Source organism: Oncorhynchus nerka, linkage group LG26 (genome assembly GCF_034236695.1).
Source record: "Oncorhynchus nerka isolate Pitt River linkage group LG26, Oner_Uvic_2.0, whole genome shotgun sequence".
NCBI classification, from domain to species: domain Eukaryota; kingdom Metazoa; phylum Chordata; class Actinopteri; order Salmoniformes; family Salmonidae; genus Oncorhynchus; species Oncorhynchus nerka.
The window spans coordinates 41,049,191-41,064,035 of NC_088421.1; the positions used below are offsets into that span (position 1 = coordinate 41,049,191).

Here is a 14,845-nt window from a genome sequence, read left to right on the forward strand (position 1 = left end):
GTACAAACCAACCATCCAACACAGCCAGTACAAACCAACCATCCAACACAGCCACTTCATCCAGTGCAACGACACCCTCCTGTACAACACGTCGATGTCTGGCCAGCATGCTGATTGCGAAAGAAGCTCTGAGTCAGCCACAGTCTCCATCATGCATCTCAAATATCAGTGTGCCGTTAATAGTGTATGAAACTCTGTCTGTCGTAAGTCACTTTCTGTTCCTTTTAATTGAGTTTTGTACAATGTGATGAGTTTCAGAGATAACCTATTGACAGATATATAATTATGTGATGATTAATTATACCACAGCGTTGTTGAATACTAATTTCTAATTGGCTGAAAGGGCATTCTAAAATGGATATTAAAACCAGCTAACGGGAGAGTTGAAAAATATATTGTGCCAGTTGGAAAATAAATTGGGACACCTTGCAATCATGATGCATTATGTGCCTACACATGCAGACAGAACTTGCTACAAAGTTACAAAAAGCTAAACCAACAACCACACAAACCGAAATTGGATACATTGTAAACGCAGGTACAACGGGGAAAACGTCGCTAGCTATCATTGATTTGTTTTTGCAGACTTTTTTTGAGCATCTGATGACCTAATGTGGTAATGAAAATACAATTTTTGCAGTCATGACGGCGGCGCTATGCTGTCAAATCTTCCCACGTTTCTAGTTTGACCAGCTGTTTTCAACTGGTATTTTTGATTTAGGTTCCCAGATTTGCTAGCAACAAACTATTTAGCCAGCTTCTAGCCTAGTGTTTGATATGTAATGCAATCTTCTCGTGTCGAGCGTCCTGACGGGAAGGCAAACTTTAGCTATGCCAGGCAAAATCAGACATGATGAGCTCACTGTTATGGATGTATCCAAATGAATGTCAATAGAAAAAATCTTAAACAAACACATCTACTTTGCTGTTATTCTGACTGCAGAGATTGTGACTGTGTTAGCCATAGCTTGTTGGCTAACTAGCAAGAAATGGACAAAAACAGTGGTGTAAAGTAAAAATACTTTGAAGTACTACTAAAGTCGTTTTTTTGCGGTATCTTTACTATTTCTGAAAACGTCACATTCCTACAGAAAATACAAATAATAATAAAATAAATGTTTTACTCAATTTTCCTTGACACCCAAAAGTAGCAGGACAGGAAAATGGTCCATTTCACTCACTTATCAAGAGAACGCATCCCTACTGCCTCTGATCTGGCAGACTCACTAAACACAAATGCTTTGTTTGTAAATTTTGTCTTAAAAACAAGACAATGGTGCCAAGACAATCTCCTTTGCTTAATGTAAGGAATCTATTTATACTTTCACTTTTGATACTTAAGTATATTTTTAGCAATTACATTTACTTTTGATACTTAAATATATTTAAAACCAAATACTTTGACTTTTACTCAAGTCATATTTTACTGGGTGACTTTTACTTGAGTAAAAGTATAGTATAAAAGTAAAGTATACCTTAATAGAAAGTTACTCAAGTATGACTATTGAGTACTTTTTCCACCACTGCAAAAACGTTGGCAGCGAGCACAACAAATAGAACGCGAATGTACAGAACGTTGGTCTTTATGCCTTATTATCTTCTAAATAGGACACAAAGGATCTCCGCTTCGAGAGTCATCTGCAAGTCATGTTGGTAAGTACACATAAAAAAAAAATATCCAGAAACATTCAAGTAAATGTGCCATTTTGTAATACCACTCATTATGATTATACACTACAGTCTTGGGAAGACCCTGATTTATCATGGAACACATCAGTCTATCATCATGATATGGTGGTCCTGCCTGTCAGCAAAATCTGGACTCCTGAACTCCATGTGACTAATGGGTGAGTCCACTTACAACACAATACAATAACCTACCAGTAAGTTATATTTATTCTGGATTCCTTTTATAACATGATCTTCTAAATAGTGAGTAAAACATCTACAGAAATGAAATAGAGATACAGTATTTATTTTTGGAATGGCCAAATGTTTAGGTGTGACAGTTTTAGTACATCAATCCTCAGTCTGTTCTTAACTTCTCATGTCTGAAGAGTGCAAACAACGATGAAGCACGGCAACAAGGACTTGCTGGTGCACAGCAACGGGACTATAGAGCACATGGTCATCATGAACACTGTGGTGGGCTGTGAAGTCAATCTGTACAACTACCCCTTCGCTTCAGATTTCTGCCCCATCGCCATCAATGTATGGGAACTTAAAGGTAAGTGCATCATTTCAATCCTCATTCTGTCTGCTAAACAGCTATTGCGCACTATACTTACCAAAGATCTTACCTGTTAAGGCTTATGGTTCCCATTTGGGAACTACCCCTCCCACGTTCAGCTGGAACGGTGGCGCATGGAATGCAAAAATATTCTTAGAAATATTTAACCTCCACACATTAACAAGTCCAATAGCTCAAATGAAAGATAAACACCTTGTTCATCTACCCATCAGATTTCTAAAATGTTTTACGGCGAAAACATAGCACATATTTATGTCAAACCACCACCGAAGACACAGCTAATTTGAATAGCCAAATTGAACAAAATATGCAATCAACAAACGCAGGATTAAAAGAAAAATAATTCACTAACCTTTTGAAAATCTTCATCAGATGACAGTAATATAACATGTTACACAGTACATTTATGTTTTTTTCAATAATATGCAATTTATATCCATAAATCTTACAATGACACCATGTTCAAAAAATGCTACTCAAATGTCCGGAGAAATGAAATAGCTCCACCAGATAACGTCAGATAACAAGCAATACACATCATAAACTTTGACTAAATATACATGTTCTACACATAGATAGAAAGATACACTTCTTCTTAATACAACCGCTGTGTTACATTTATTTTTAACGTTACAGAATTCATTCACTAGGCTATAATATGAGACGGCTCCTCTATCTTGGAGTCCACAGAAACCCAAATTTACCACATAAATATTCCCTTACCTTTGATGTTCTTCCATCAGAAGACATGGAAGGAGTTATACTTACCAAAAACATCGTTTGGTTTTGAAGTCTGTGTCTTTAGGTTATCAAACGCGACAAATTCCGGTCGAAATGCAGCCAAAATTCTAGTGGATGCGCACCAAAACTTCATAATTACATATTATATGTCGACTAAACTGGTCAAACTAAGTGCAGAATCAAGCTTTAGCATGTTATAAACGTGGAAAACAATCCTTAGCACGAACAGAAACACCGACATCGTTTGGTCAATCCTGGAAGAAAGAGAGCTCTGGAGCCGACGCGCGTATGAAAGTACCTTTTTTTTCGCGTGACCCGAAGGTTTCAGCCCGCCAAAAGTCTCGTGGGCGCGCAATTCTCACAATGGCAAGCCCCATTGAAAGCAGACATCGCGCTGAAGACATAGAAACTGTTCCCAGGTCTGTAGCTGCTTGGGAAGGGTGGGGGCGATGACGTCAACGTTGGGCCAACTTTTCTGATGACAAGAGAGAGTTTGGGAGAATGGCTGCCCTGAGAGTTCTGCTTTACATACAGACATCATTTGAACGGTTTTAGAAGCTTTAGAGTGTTTTATATTCAATAATAATTATTATATGCATATATTAGCAATTTTGGACAGATTTTTTTTCTGTTTACTATGGGCACGCAATTCCTCCAAAGGGGGCAGTAGTCAGCCCTATCTTTAACAGGTAAAAACAAGATGTTAACAAAAACATCATGTTTTAAATCTGTGTAGCCTACTGCAATTCCGCATATGATGCAATTCAGTTTATTTGTCATCTTTGGAGTTTTATATGCTCCCTGACTGTCCTCCCTACCAATGATGTACAGTGCCTTCAGAAATTATTCATACCCCTTGACTTATTCCACATTTTGTTGTTATGGCCTGAATTCAAAATGATTAAATATATTGTTTCTCTCTCACCCATCTACACACAATATCCCATCATGACAAAATGAGAAAGTCTTTAGAAATGTTTATACATTTAAAAAAAACAACACAGAACTCGAATTTACGTAATTATTCACACCCCTTTCCTATGACACTACAAATTGAGCTCAGGTGCATCCAACTTCCTTTGATCATCCTTGATATGTCACTATCCACCTGTCTATGTAAGGTCCCATAGTCAGCAGTGCATATCAGAGCAGAAATTATACCATAAAGTCCTAGGAACTGTCCGTAGATCTCCGGGAATTGTGATGAGGCATATCTGGGGAAGGGTATAAAATCATTTCTAGAGTGTTGAAAGTTTCCAAGAGCACAGTGGTCAACATCATTGGGAAATAAATACAAATATGGAACTACCCAGACTCTGCCTAGAGCTGGCTGTCAAATCAAACTGAGAAACCGGGCAAGAAGGACCTTGGTCAGGGAGGTAACCAAGAACTCAATGACCACTCTGATAGAACTACAGAGTTTCTTGGCTGAGATGGGAGAACCTGCCAGAAGGACAACAGTCTCTACAGCACTTCACCAATCTGGGGTTTATAGGAGAGTGGCCAGACGGAAGCCACTCCTGAGAAAAAGGTGCATGACAGCACGTCTGGAGTTTGCAAAAAGGTATATGAAAGACTCGAGCATAAGGCAATAATATTCTGTGGTCTGATGAGACAAAAATGGAACTCTTTGGCCTGAATGCAAACCACTATGTCTGGAGAGAACCAGGCACAGCTCATCACCCTCTAACACCATCCCTACCCTGTTGAGCAGCAGGGATTGAGAGACTGGTAAAGATAGAGAGAACATTGAATGGAGCCAAATACATCCTTGATGAGCACCTGCTTCAGAGTGCAAACGACGTTAGACTGGGGGTGAATACTTGCAGCCAAAGCAACGATGGAATGGCTTCAGAACAAGAATGTGAAAGTCCCTGAGTGGCCCAGTCAAAGCCCAGACTTGAATCTCATTGAAAAAAACTTAGATTGCTGTTCATCGCCGCTCCCCATCTAACTTGAAAATCTGCAGGGAAAAATGGGAGAAAATCCCCAAAATTCAGATGTGCAACACATCTTGGTTGTGTTGCACAACACATTTATTTTTTAGAATAAATCAAGGGGTATATAAACCCTGGATTGCCAATGCTATGTATTGGCCATTGAGAGGCATTGAAGCCATTCCTCAGTAGGAGCAGTGCTCCATAGGAATGAATGTAATTCTACAGTATTTCAATGAAATGTTTCAAGGACAAAATGACATGTAAGTATTGTTCTGTTATTGTGGTGACAGTAACATTTGTAATTCCAAAAAAGTATACTTCAAAACTCCCCTAAAATCTATGCCCACGACCCTGTGGAAATCAAATTAGCGCAATAATCCCCATAAAAATCTGTCAATTTAAGATAGATATGTTTTTCGCATGAAATGCGTTTCAATCCACTGCGCCTGCCAATATCGCCCTTCCGCATCTGCGATGAAAGGTGCCAGAGCTAGGGCGGTCTTTATCAGACCATGAGACATCCCGAAAATCGGTCGTCTCACGAAAATGTCTGTAGAGTCCATACGGTTTGTCCATCAAACTATTAAGATGAGACTCTCAGGAATATGACGGTTCTCTCCGTTTTGCTCTATGACCCCCACAACAGTCACAGGACTGGTCTGAAGTCAGTACAGCCGATATGCCAACTTCTGTCTGTAGCATCCCAACAGTTTGGAAAGGTGAGTCTCTCACGAGCCTAGGTTAAGTTTTTATTTTTTTAAATGTATGCAAGAATATATGGAGATAGTATTTAACCCCTTTATTTTAGGCACTAAACTATCTGTGTATCCATGTATGAAGCTGTTATTCAAGGTGTTTCTATGGAGTCTGTAAAATAATAAATGTAGCAAAAACAAATGCTTCCTAAAAAATACAATAATTGGGGGGTGCCAAGATGGAGGCACGGTGGTTCAACACAGCGCCCCCCCATCAGTCATCTACTGTACAGTATATATACATCATTGTCCCTTCCAGGTTTGTGGTAACAGAGGTGTGTTTGGGCCGGTGTAGCATGCTGCAGACCCAATTGGCCTTTTGGGCTGGACACAGTGAATATTAGGGGTGTAATGGTTCAAACATTTTGATTTAGTTCAGTCCCTGATTTTTTTGCAAAATTTTCAGGAGGGGAAAAAAATGACCATTATACCATCCTGTGTAAATGATAACGATGGACAATCTTTAATGTAGGCTTAAACTATCTCCCAAATTAAATAAGGTAAATGAATAAGTTAAGCACGAATAAGAATTATATAAACAACATAACAAATGCAAGCTTTTATGTGTCGTATAGTTCACGTCAGAGTGAAATAGACAGATACTGGGTTGAATGGTTTTAGCAGTACTGCATGACGATAGACATGAGAACTGGGGGTGTTATAAAAGAGCATCCGGTGGAAGACAAACACTATGTTCTGAGCGGTATGAAACACCATGAGAGGAGGCAGTGTTTTATTAGTGTGTATGCTGAAAGCAAGAACACTCTAGAAATCTTCCTCCTTAAGCTTTAGCCTATTCTTATTTGATTACTGGAGAAACCTCACCCTGAAAGTAGTCTTTAGCCTTATTGGGCCTGGAAGGTTCATGATTTTGGGCCTGGAGAAACATGGTTCCTCACCCTGAAAGTAGTCTATGGGCCTGGAGAAACATGGTTCCTCACCCTGAAAGTAGTCTATGGGCCTGGAGAAACATGGTTCCTCACCCTGAAAGTAGTCTATGGGCCTGGAGAAACATGGTTCCTCACCCTGAAAGTAGTCTATGGGCCTGGAGAAACATGGTTCCTCACCCTGAAACATGGTTCCTCACCCTGAAAGTAGTCCCTGAAAACATGGTTCCTGACCCTGAAAGTCTATGGGCCTGGAGAAACATGGTTCCTCACCCTGAAAGTAGTCTATGGGCCTGGAGAAACATGGTTCCTCACCCTGAAAGTAGTCTATGGGCCTGGAGAAACATGGTTCCTCACCCTGAAAGTAGTCTATGGACCTGGAGAAACATGGTTCCTCACCCTGAAAGTAGTCTATGGGCCTGGAGAAACATGGTTCCTCACCCTGAAAGTAGTCCCTGAGAAACATGGTTCCTGACCCTGAAAGTCTATGGGCCTGGAGAAACATGGTTCCTGACCCTGAAAGTAGTCTATGGGCCTGGAGAAACATGGTTCCTGACCCTGAAAGTAGTCTATGGGCCTGGAGAAACATGGTTCCTCACCCTGAAAGTAGTCTATGGGCCTGGAGAAACATGGTTCCTCACCCTGAAAGTAGTCTATGGGCCTGGAGAAACATGGTTCCTCACCCTGAAAGTATTCTATGGGCCTGGAGAAACATTAACCTATGGGCCTGGATGGTTCCTGACCCTGTTCTATGGGCCTGAAAACATGGTTCCCAACTACTAACTTTAGCCACCGCTAACAAAACAAATCACTGGGAGTGATCGGGGCAATTGTCAACATTTCATGGCCAAATCAACCATATTTAGTTTGATGTTACTTAATGGTGATTTGGACACTTATTTTTTTATTGCATTTTGCAAATGATGTGGCACTTCTATCTGAGACCCCACGCTAACAAACAAAGGCTATGGCTGCCAGAATGAATCAGAGGTTGTTTCACCAAAGTGGCTCTGAGAAATGTGTTACAGTAGGCTACCACCACTGAAGTATTATAGATTTTGTTTTGATTATTTCAACAACAAAAATTATATAACAAAAAAATTTGTGGTCATTTTTCCATCCTCTTCTGAGAACCAAAATAAGAGTCATATCAAGAAATGAACCGAACAAAAAATGTAAATCTTTACAAAACAACAGATTTTTAGGGGTGTGAAGCTACGTACGGTATGATCTTTGAATGACTGAACTGGTATCAAATATCTGCTTTTCCAGGATGTGGCATGTTCCTGAACTTCGGGAATGTGAGCAAAACTAGCGCAAACCGTGGGGACTGGCTAACCGAGGAGGTGGAACTTAACACTAAAGGAGGCAGAGATGATCGCAACTATCTATGGGTTAGTGAGTGTTCCTGGTGATTTCAGTAGTTTGTGACATGTAGAGTAAAGTAAGTCGCTCTGGATAAGAGCGTCTGCTAAATGACTTAAATGTAAATGTATATTTATCTATGGGTTAGTGAGTGCTGCTGGTGATTTCAGTAGTTTATGTGACATGTAGAGTAAAGTATCTTTATCTATGGGTTAGTGAGAGTTCCTGGTGATTTCAGTAGTTTATGTGACATGTAGAGTAAAGTATCTTTATCTATGGGTTAGTGAGTGTTCCTGGTGATTTCAGTAGTTTATGTGACATGTAGAGTAAAGTATCTTTATCTATGGGTTAGTGAGAGTTCCTGGTGATTTCAGTAGTTTATGTGACATGTAGAGTAAAGTATCTTTATCTATGGGTTAGTGAGAGTTCCTGGTGATTTCAATAGTTTATGTGACATGTAAAGTATCTTTATCTATGGGTTAGTGAGTGTTCCTGGTGATTTCAGTAGTTTATGTGACATGTAGAGTAAAGTATCTTTATCTATGGGTTAGTGAGTGTTCCTGGTGATTTCAGTAGTTTATGTGACATGTAGAGTAAAGTATCTTTATCTATGGGTTAGTGAGAGTTCCTCAGTAGTTTATGTGACATGTAGTGATCTTCTATGGGTTAGTGAGTGTTCCTGGTGATTTCAGTAGTTTATGTGACATGTAGAGTAAAGTATCTTTATCTATGGGTTAGTGAGAGTTCCTGGTGATTTCAGTAGTTTATGTGGGACATGTAAAGATACTTTACTCTTCCTGTTTTTAAGGGCAGAGCTTAAACAACAATTACACAGAGAAAAATACAATACACTTAAATAAAAATGTATCTGATGTTTTTATACCTTTCATAAGTAGTGTTCCATTGAGATAAATACACATCCCAAGCTATGTATTGTGCAGATCCATAAATACACATCCCAGGCTATGTATTGTGTAGATCCATACATGCACCTCCCAGGCTATGTAGTATTGTGCAGATCCATACATACACCTCCCAGGCTATGTAGTATTGTGTAGATCCATACATACACCTCCCAGGCTATGTAGTATTGTGTAGATCCATACATGCACCTCCCAGGCTATGTAGTATTGTGTAGATCCATACATACACCTCCCAGGCTATGTAGTATTGTGTAGATCCATACATACACCTCCCAGGCTATGTAGTATTGTGTAGATCCATACATGCACCTCCCAGGCTATGTAGTATTGTGTAGATCCATACATGCACCTCCCAGGCTATGTAGTATTGTGTAGATCCATACATGCACCTCCCAGGCTATGTAGTATTGTGTAGATCCATACATGCACCTCCCAGGCTATGTAGTATTGTGTAGATCCATACATACACCTCCCAGGCTATGTAGTATTGTGCAGATCCATACATACACCTCCCAGGCTATGTAGTATTGTGTAGATCCATACATACACCTCCCAGGCTATGTATTGTGTAGATCCATACATACACCTCCCAGGCTATGTAGTATTGTGTAGATCCAGCTACATGCCACAATTCCAAATGAATGAAAAAGATGAGCACCATGTCATTTCCAAATTTGCAGTGCGTTTCTTTTCCCATTAATTGGGGTTAAGGCATAGTTGGATCTGCACAACCGATGGTGAAGGATGTGGACTCATTGACATAAGGCTTCTTTTGAGTTCTGAAAACATCTGACAAAGTCTGATTTTGGAATGTAATGCTCTTCCCTTTCAATCTTAAACAAATGCTCTACGTTTAGACGCAAGAACTCGAAAAACAAATTATTTCAGTCTGGCCTCCCCATCTGGCTTCACAGGTGTCGCTGAAAATGCGGTCTGAAAACCCCTTTCTGTCCCTGGTCCTGCCCAGTATACTGATCATTGTGGCAGATGTGGTGAGCTTCTCCCTGCCACTGGGAGGGGGCGAGCGTATCTCATTCAAGGTTACACTGGTTCTCAGCTTCATCATGTTCCTCATCATCCTCAACGACCTGCTGCCTGGAGGAGGCCAGTGCAGCCCCATCATCCGTGAGTGTCCTGTTTAAACAGGGTTAAACTGTTACATCACAACAAAACACAACGGCCTAGATCATCAATAAAACATTACATCATACAAGACATTACTCTATTATTACAAATGTACAATATAAAATCCACCACAACATGACAATTTGTGTGTATAGAGTGCATCCATATAACACTCACACATCTCTCTCTCTCGTTGTTCTCCATAGGAAAGCACTTCTGTTTCTGTTTGGTCATCCTGGTATTGAGCACGTTGCAGTCTATGGTGCTCACACGCCTGGCTAAGTGTGGCACTCTCTGGCCCTGCAGCCTCTCCAAGTCCAAAGACTCACTGCTTAAAGACACAGACAATGAAGAGGGTAAACTTTTTCATTATTCTGTCATCTCAGTTACCCACAGAGCAAGATATATTTTCATGGTTTCCAAAGACATTAACAAAACGTCCTTATACAACCATTTATAACCTGACCATGAAGTCATAATGACGTTACTGCATCCAGTTTTACTGGGGACCCCATAACTGACTTTCATCATAAACTAGTCAAGTTGTATTTTAATGCTCAACCTTTTAATTCTTACCCTTTAGCTGCAGTTAAAGCATGCAGTCTTTCCCAGCATATTTTCTTGTTAGCATCATTTGTCTGGCGTTTACGCTGGTCTGGACAGCTACTCCATTTGATCTTTAATCTGTCACTGAAAACTATGTCATTTTACAGAAAGGTCAATAATTTTTACATCTTTATTTAATCATGTTATATTAATAATAGGTTATCCTTTTCTCTCCTTTACTTTGTCTAGAATCCAAGTCTGATATTAAAGCCTCAGAGGAAGAGAAGAATACAGCCCTCCAGAAGGTGGTGAAGTTTCTCAACAAAATGGCTGCACAAGACCAGAAAAATGCTATACACCATCGCTTTGCCAACAAAGTGGACTTGATCTGTTTCTGTATCTATCTCACCGTCCTCATTGTTTATGCAGTCGTCATTTTATATTTCTCCTTTGGTTCTCAATGTAAGATCAACCAATTAGATTTCTGGTCATAAATTCTTTATTCGCTTTTAACCATAATTTCAAAAAATATTGGTGTATTTGGGTCTTCAGAAATTTTGCAAGCACAAACAAAAAGCTAGTTGTTTTGAGTTTCTGGGTAAAATAAATAGATGTGTTTATTCTTAAGTAGGGCTTTAACAATATTTATTTAAACATGTTTAGAACTAGACAGTCATATGTGTAATAATACATTTAGCAATTAGGACTCTAATGAATACATGTAATGGGGACTGAAGCACTGTAATCCCCCAGAATAAAGGCCTAGAACTCTAATGAATACATGTAATGGGGACTGAAGCACTGTAATCCCCCAGAATAAAGGCCTAGAACTCTAATGAATACATGTAATGGGGACTGAAGCACTGTAATCCCCCAGAATAAAGGCCTAGAACTCTAATGGGGACTGTAATGCACTGTAATCCCCAGAATAGAGGCCTAGAACTCTAATGAATACATGTAATGGGGACTGTAGCACTGTAATCCCCCAGAATAAAGGCCTAGGACTAGAACTCAAATGGGGACTGTAGTGCTATAATCCCCCAGAATAGAGGCCTAGAACTCTAATGAATACATGTAATGGGGACTGTAGTGCTATAATCCCCCAGAATAGAGGCCTAGGACTCTAATGAATACATGTAATGGGGACTGTAGTGCTATAATCCCCCAGAATAGAGGCCTAGAACTCTAATGAATACATGTAATGGGGACTGTAGTGCTATAATCCCCCAGAATAGAGGCCTAGGACTCTAATGAATACATGTAATGGGGACTGTAGTGCTATAATCCCCCAGAATAGAGGCCTAGAACTCTAATGAATACATGTAATGGGGACTGTAGTGCTATAATCCCCCAGAATAGAGGCCTAGAACTCTAATGAATACATGTAATGGGGACTGTAGTGCTATAATCCCCCAGAATAGAGGCCTAGAACTCTAATGAATACATGTAATGGGGACTGTAGTGCTATAATCCCCCAGAATAGAAGCCTAGAACTCTAATGAATACATGTAATGGGGACTGTAGTGCTATAATCCCCAGAATAGAGGCCTAGGACTCTAATGAATACATGTAATGGGGACTGTAGTGCTATAATCCCCCAGAATAGAGGCCTAGAACTCTAATGAATACATGTAATGGGGACTGTAGTGCTATAATCCCCCAGAATAGAGGCCTAGGACTCTAATGAATACATGTAATGGGGACTGTAGTGCTATAATCCCCCAGAATAGAAGCCTAGAACTCTAATGAATACATGTAATGGGGACTGTAGTGATATAATCCCCCAGAATAGAGGCCTAGAACTCTAATGAATACATGCAATGGGGACTGTAGTGCTATAATCCCCCAGAATAGAGGCCTAGAACTCTAATGAATACATGTAATGGGGACTGTAGTGCTATAATCCCCCAGAATAGAGGCCTAGAACTCTAATGAATACATGTAATGGGGACTGTAGTGCTATAATCCCCAGAATAGAGGCCTAGAACTCTAATGAATACATGTAATGGGGACTGTAGTGCTATAATCCCCCAGAATAGAGGCCTAGAACTCTAATGAATACATGTAATGGGGACTGAAGCTGTAGTATTAGTAGTGTGGAAACAAATCAACAGTGTGTTATTTCCTATAGAGGCAGTGTGAAGGCCTTATATTATCTCCTAACTAAGCAGGTTCTCAACCTCAGGCTGAGATATCAAATAGTCTCTCGATCATCTCCTCCACCTGCGCTGGGCTGTATTTGTGGTATCTCTCAGGGTGTTTGGAGAAATCATGGTCACATCTGTGTAAAGAACAGGTAAAGGACCATAATAAATGAATATCACTGTACCAGCATTCTGTATGAAATTCTTACTGCACATCAATATTGAACAGTGGTGAATAAAAGAACCCATGTCTTGTACCAAACATACATGGGACATCCCAGTTTCACCTACAATATTTGAAAAGCATCAGTTATTCAACCACCTTATGTGTGCTGAATTCCAAATGGACCCCCTATTCCCTAGCCACCCTTGCAGATCTAAGAGGATTGGATAGGTAGAAGCAATATAACAGCATTTTCACTAGGCCAATCAGAAGGCAAGATGAAGGTATTACCATAATGCTTGTATCCATCCAATCCGCTCAGATCTACAGGAGTAGTTGGGGAGTAGGGGCTGGTGAATAGCGTCTAGTGAATATGGAGTAGGGGCTAGAGAGTAAGAGCTAAGGGATAGGGGCTAGAGTGTAAGAGCTAGGGAATAGGGTATAGGGGCTAGAGAGTAAGAGCTAGGAAATAGGGTATGGGGCTCTGAAGTCAAGAGCTCCAGTAATAGGCTCTTGATTCTGACTCCCCTCAGCAGAAGGCTGTGTAGTACACCAGCTCTCTCTGGGCCTGACAGGGCCTGGCCTGTGGTTAGGGATGGACTACGTAACCGGAAGGTTGCAAGTTCCTCCAGGCCCGATCTGACAAGATACAAATCTATCATTCTTCCCTGAACAGGCAGTTAACCCATGTTCCTAGGCCGTCATTGAAAATAAACATTTGTTCTTAACATGACTTGCCTAGTAAAATAAAGCAAGAAGAAAAAAGAAAAAAATATGCCATGACTCCCCTCAGCAGAAAGGCTGTGTAGGCCTTGGACACCATCTCTCTCTGGGCCCCCAAGTAGCCTTGGAGGTCAAAGGTCAACAATGTTATCTCAAAGAGGCAATAAAGTCATAAAATATAACTATCTAAAAATATAAAATAAGACAGATGGCCTTTAGGCGTTTGTGATCATTCTGTCTGGGATGGCCCACGCTTGTTGTGAGCTTTAACAGTTCCTCCAGGCCCTCGTTGAAGCTCTGGAGGTCATACCATATCATTTTTTGGGGGGACCGTCATGTTATCTCATATGAGGGCACTGTTTTGTAACAGAAAATGCAAACATTACAATCTTTATATAGCATGTCACAAACGGTGCCCCATAAATACGAGCCCTAAGCTGACATTCAGATTCAGAAAACTTTAATGTCCTCAAAGAGGCAATTCATCTTGCAGCAGTCATAAAATATATAACATCTAAAAATATAAAATAAGCTGACATGTTGGGTTTAGACATTTGTGATCATTCTGTTTGTGAGTATGAATAAGGGTTGTTGTGTAGAGATGTAACATGGTACTGATTAGGGCTGGGAATTGCCAGGGACCTCACGATACCATATTATCATGATACTTAGGTGCCAATATGTTATGTATTACGATTCTATATGTATTGTGATTCTTATGATTCTATATGTATTGTGATTCTCATGATTCTATATGTATTGTGATTCTCATGATTCTATATGTATTGTGATTCTCATGATTCTATATGTATTGTGATTCTCATGATTCTATATGTATTGTGATTCTCATGATTCTATATGTATTGTGATTTTCATGATTCTATATGTATTGTGATTCTCATGATTCTATATGTATTGTGATTCTCATGATTCTATATGTATTGTGATTCTCATGATTCTATATGTATTGTGATTCTCATGATTCTATATGTATTGTGATTCTCATGATTCTATATGTATTGTGATTCTCATGATTCTATATGTATTGTGATTCTCATGATTCTATATGTATTGTGATTCTATGATTCTATATGTATTGTGATTCTATATGTATTGTGATTCTCATGATTCTATATGTATTGTGATTCTCATGATTCTATATGTATTCTATATGTGATTCTATATGTATTGTGATTCTCATGATTCTATATGTATTGTGATTCTCATGATTCTATATGTATTGTGATTCTCATGATTCTATATGTATTGTGATTCTCATGAT

The 14,845-nt window shown here is 39.6% G+C and overlaps 2 protein-coding genes and 1 long non-coding RNA gene across 3 annotated transcripts in view; 2 read left to right on the top strand and 1 right to left on the bottom strand.

The window, feature by feature from the left end:
- On the top strand, positions 1-11,046 carry LOC115120805 (5-hydroxytryptamine receptor 3A-like). Its single transcript, XM_065010685.1, has 8 exons — positions 1-203; positions 1,609-1,653; positions 1,741-1,847; positions 2,058-2,227; positions 7,847-7,968; positions 9,777-9,987; positions 10,194-10,343; positions 10,783-11,046. Exons 1-8 carry the CDS (start codon positions 108-110, stop codon positions 11,025-11,027), a joined length of 1,146 nt encoding a protein of 381 aa, XP_064866757.1. The 5' UTR covers positions 1-107; the 3' UTR covers positions 11,028-11,046.
- On the bottom strand, positions 8,797-10,792 carry LOC135564733 (uncharacterized). The gene is made up of 3 exons (XR_010461251.1): positions 10,564-10,792; positions 10,165-10,318; positions 8,797-9,996 (listed from the first exon to the last, which is right to left on the bottom strand). It is a non-coding gene; the product is annotated as an uncharacterized LOC135564733 (long non-coding RNA).
- Positions 11,047-13,118: 2,072 nt separating the features above from the next.
- The window catches only part of LOC135564880 (5-hydroxytryptamine receptor 3A-like), a 15,992-nt gene continuing 14,265 nt past the window's right edge, over positions 13,119-14,845 (top strand). The window contains exon 1 of the mRNA XM_065010966.1: positions 13,119-13,124. Coding sequence (XP_064867038.1) covers positions 13,119-13,124 — 6 coding nt within the window. The remainder of the gene's footprint in view (positions 13,125-14,845) is intronic.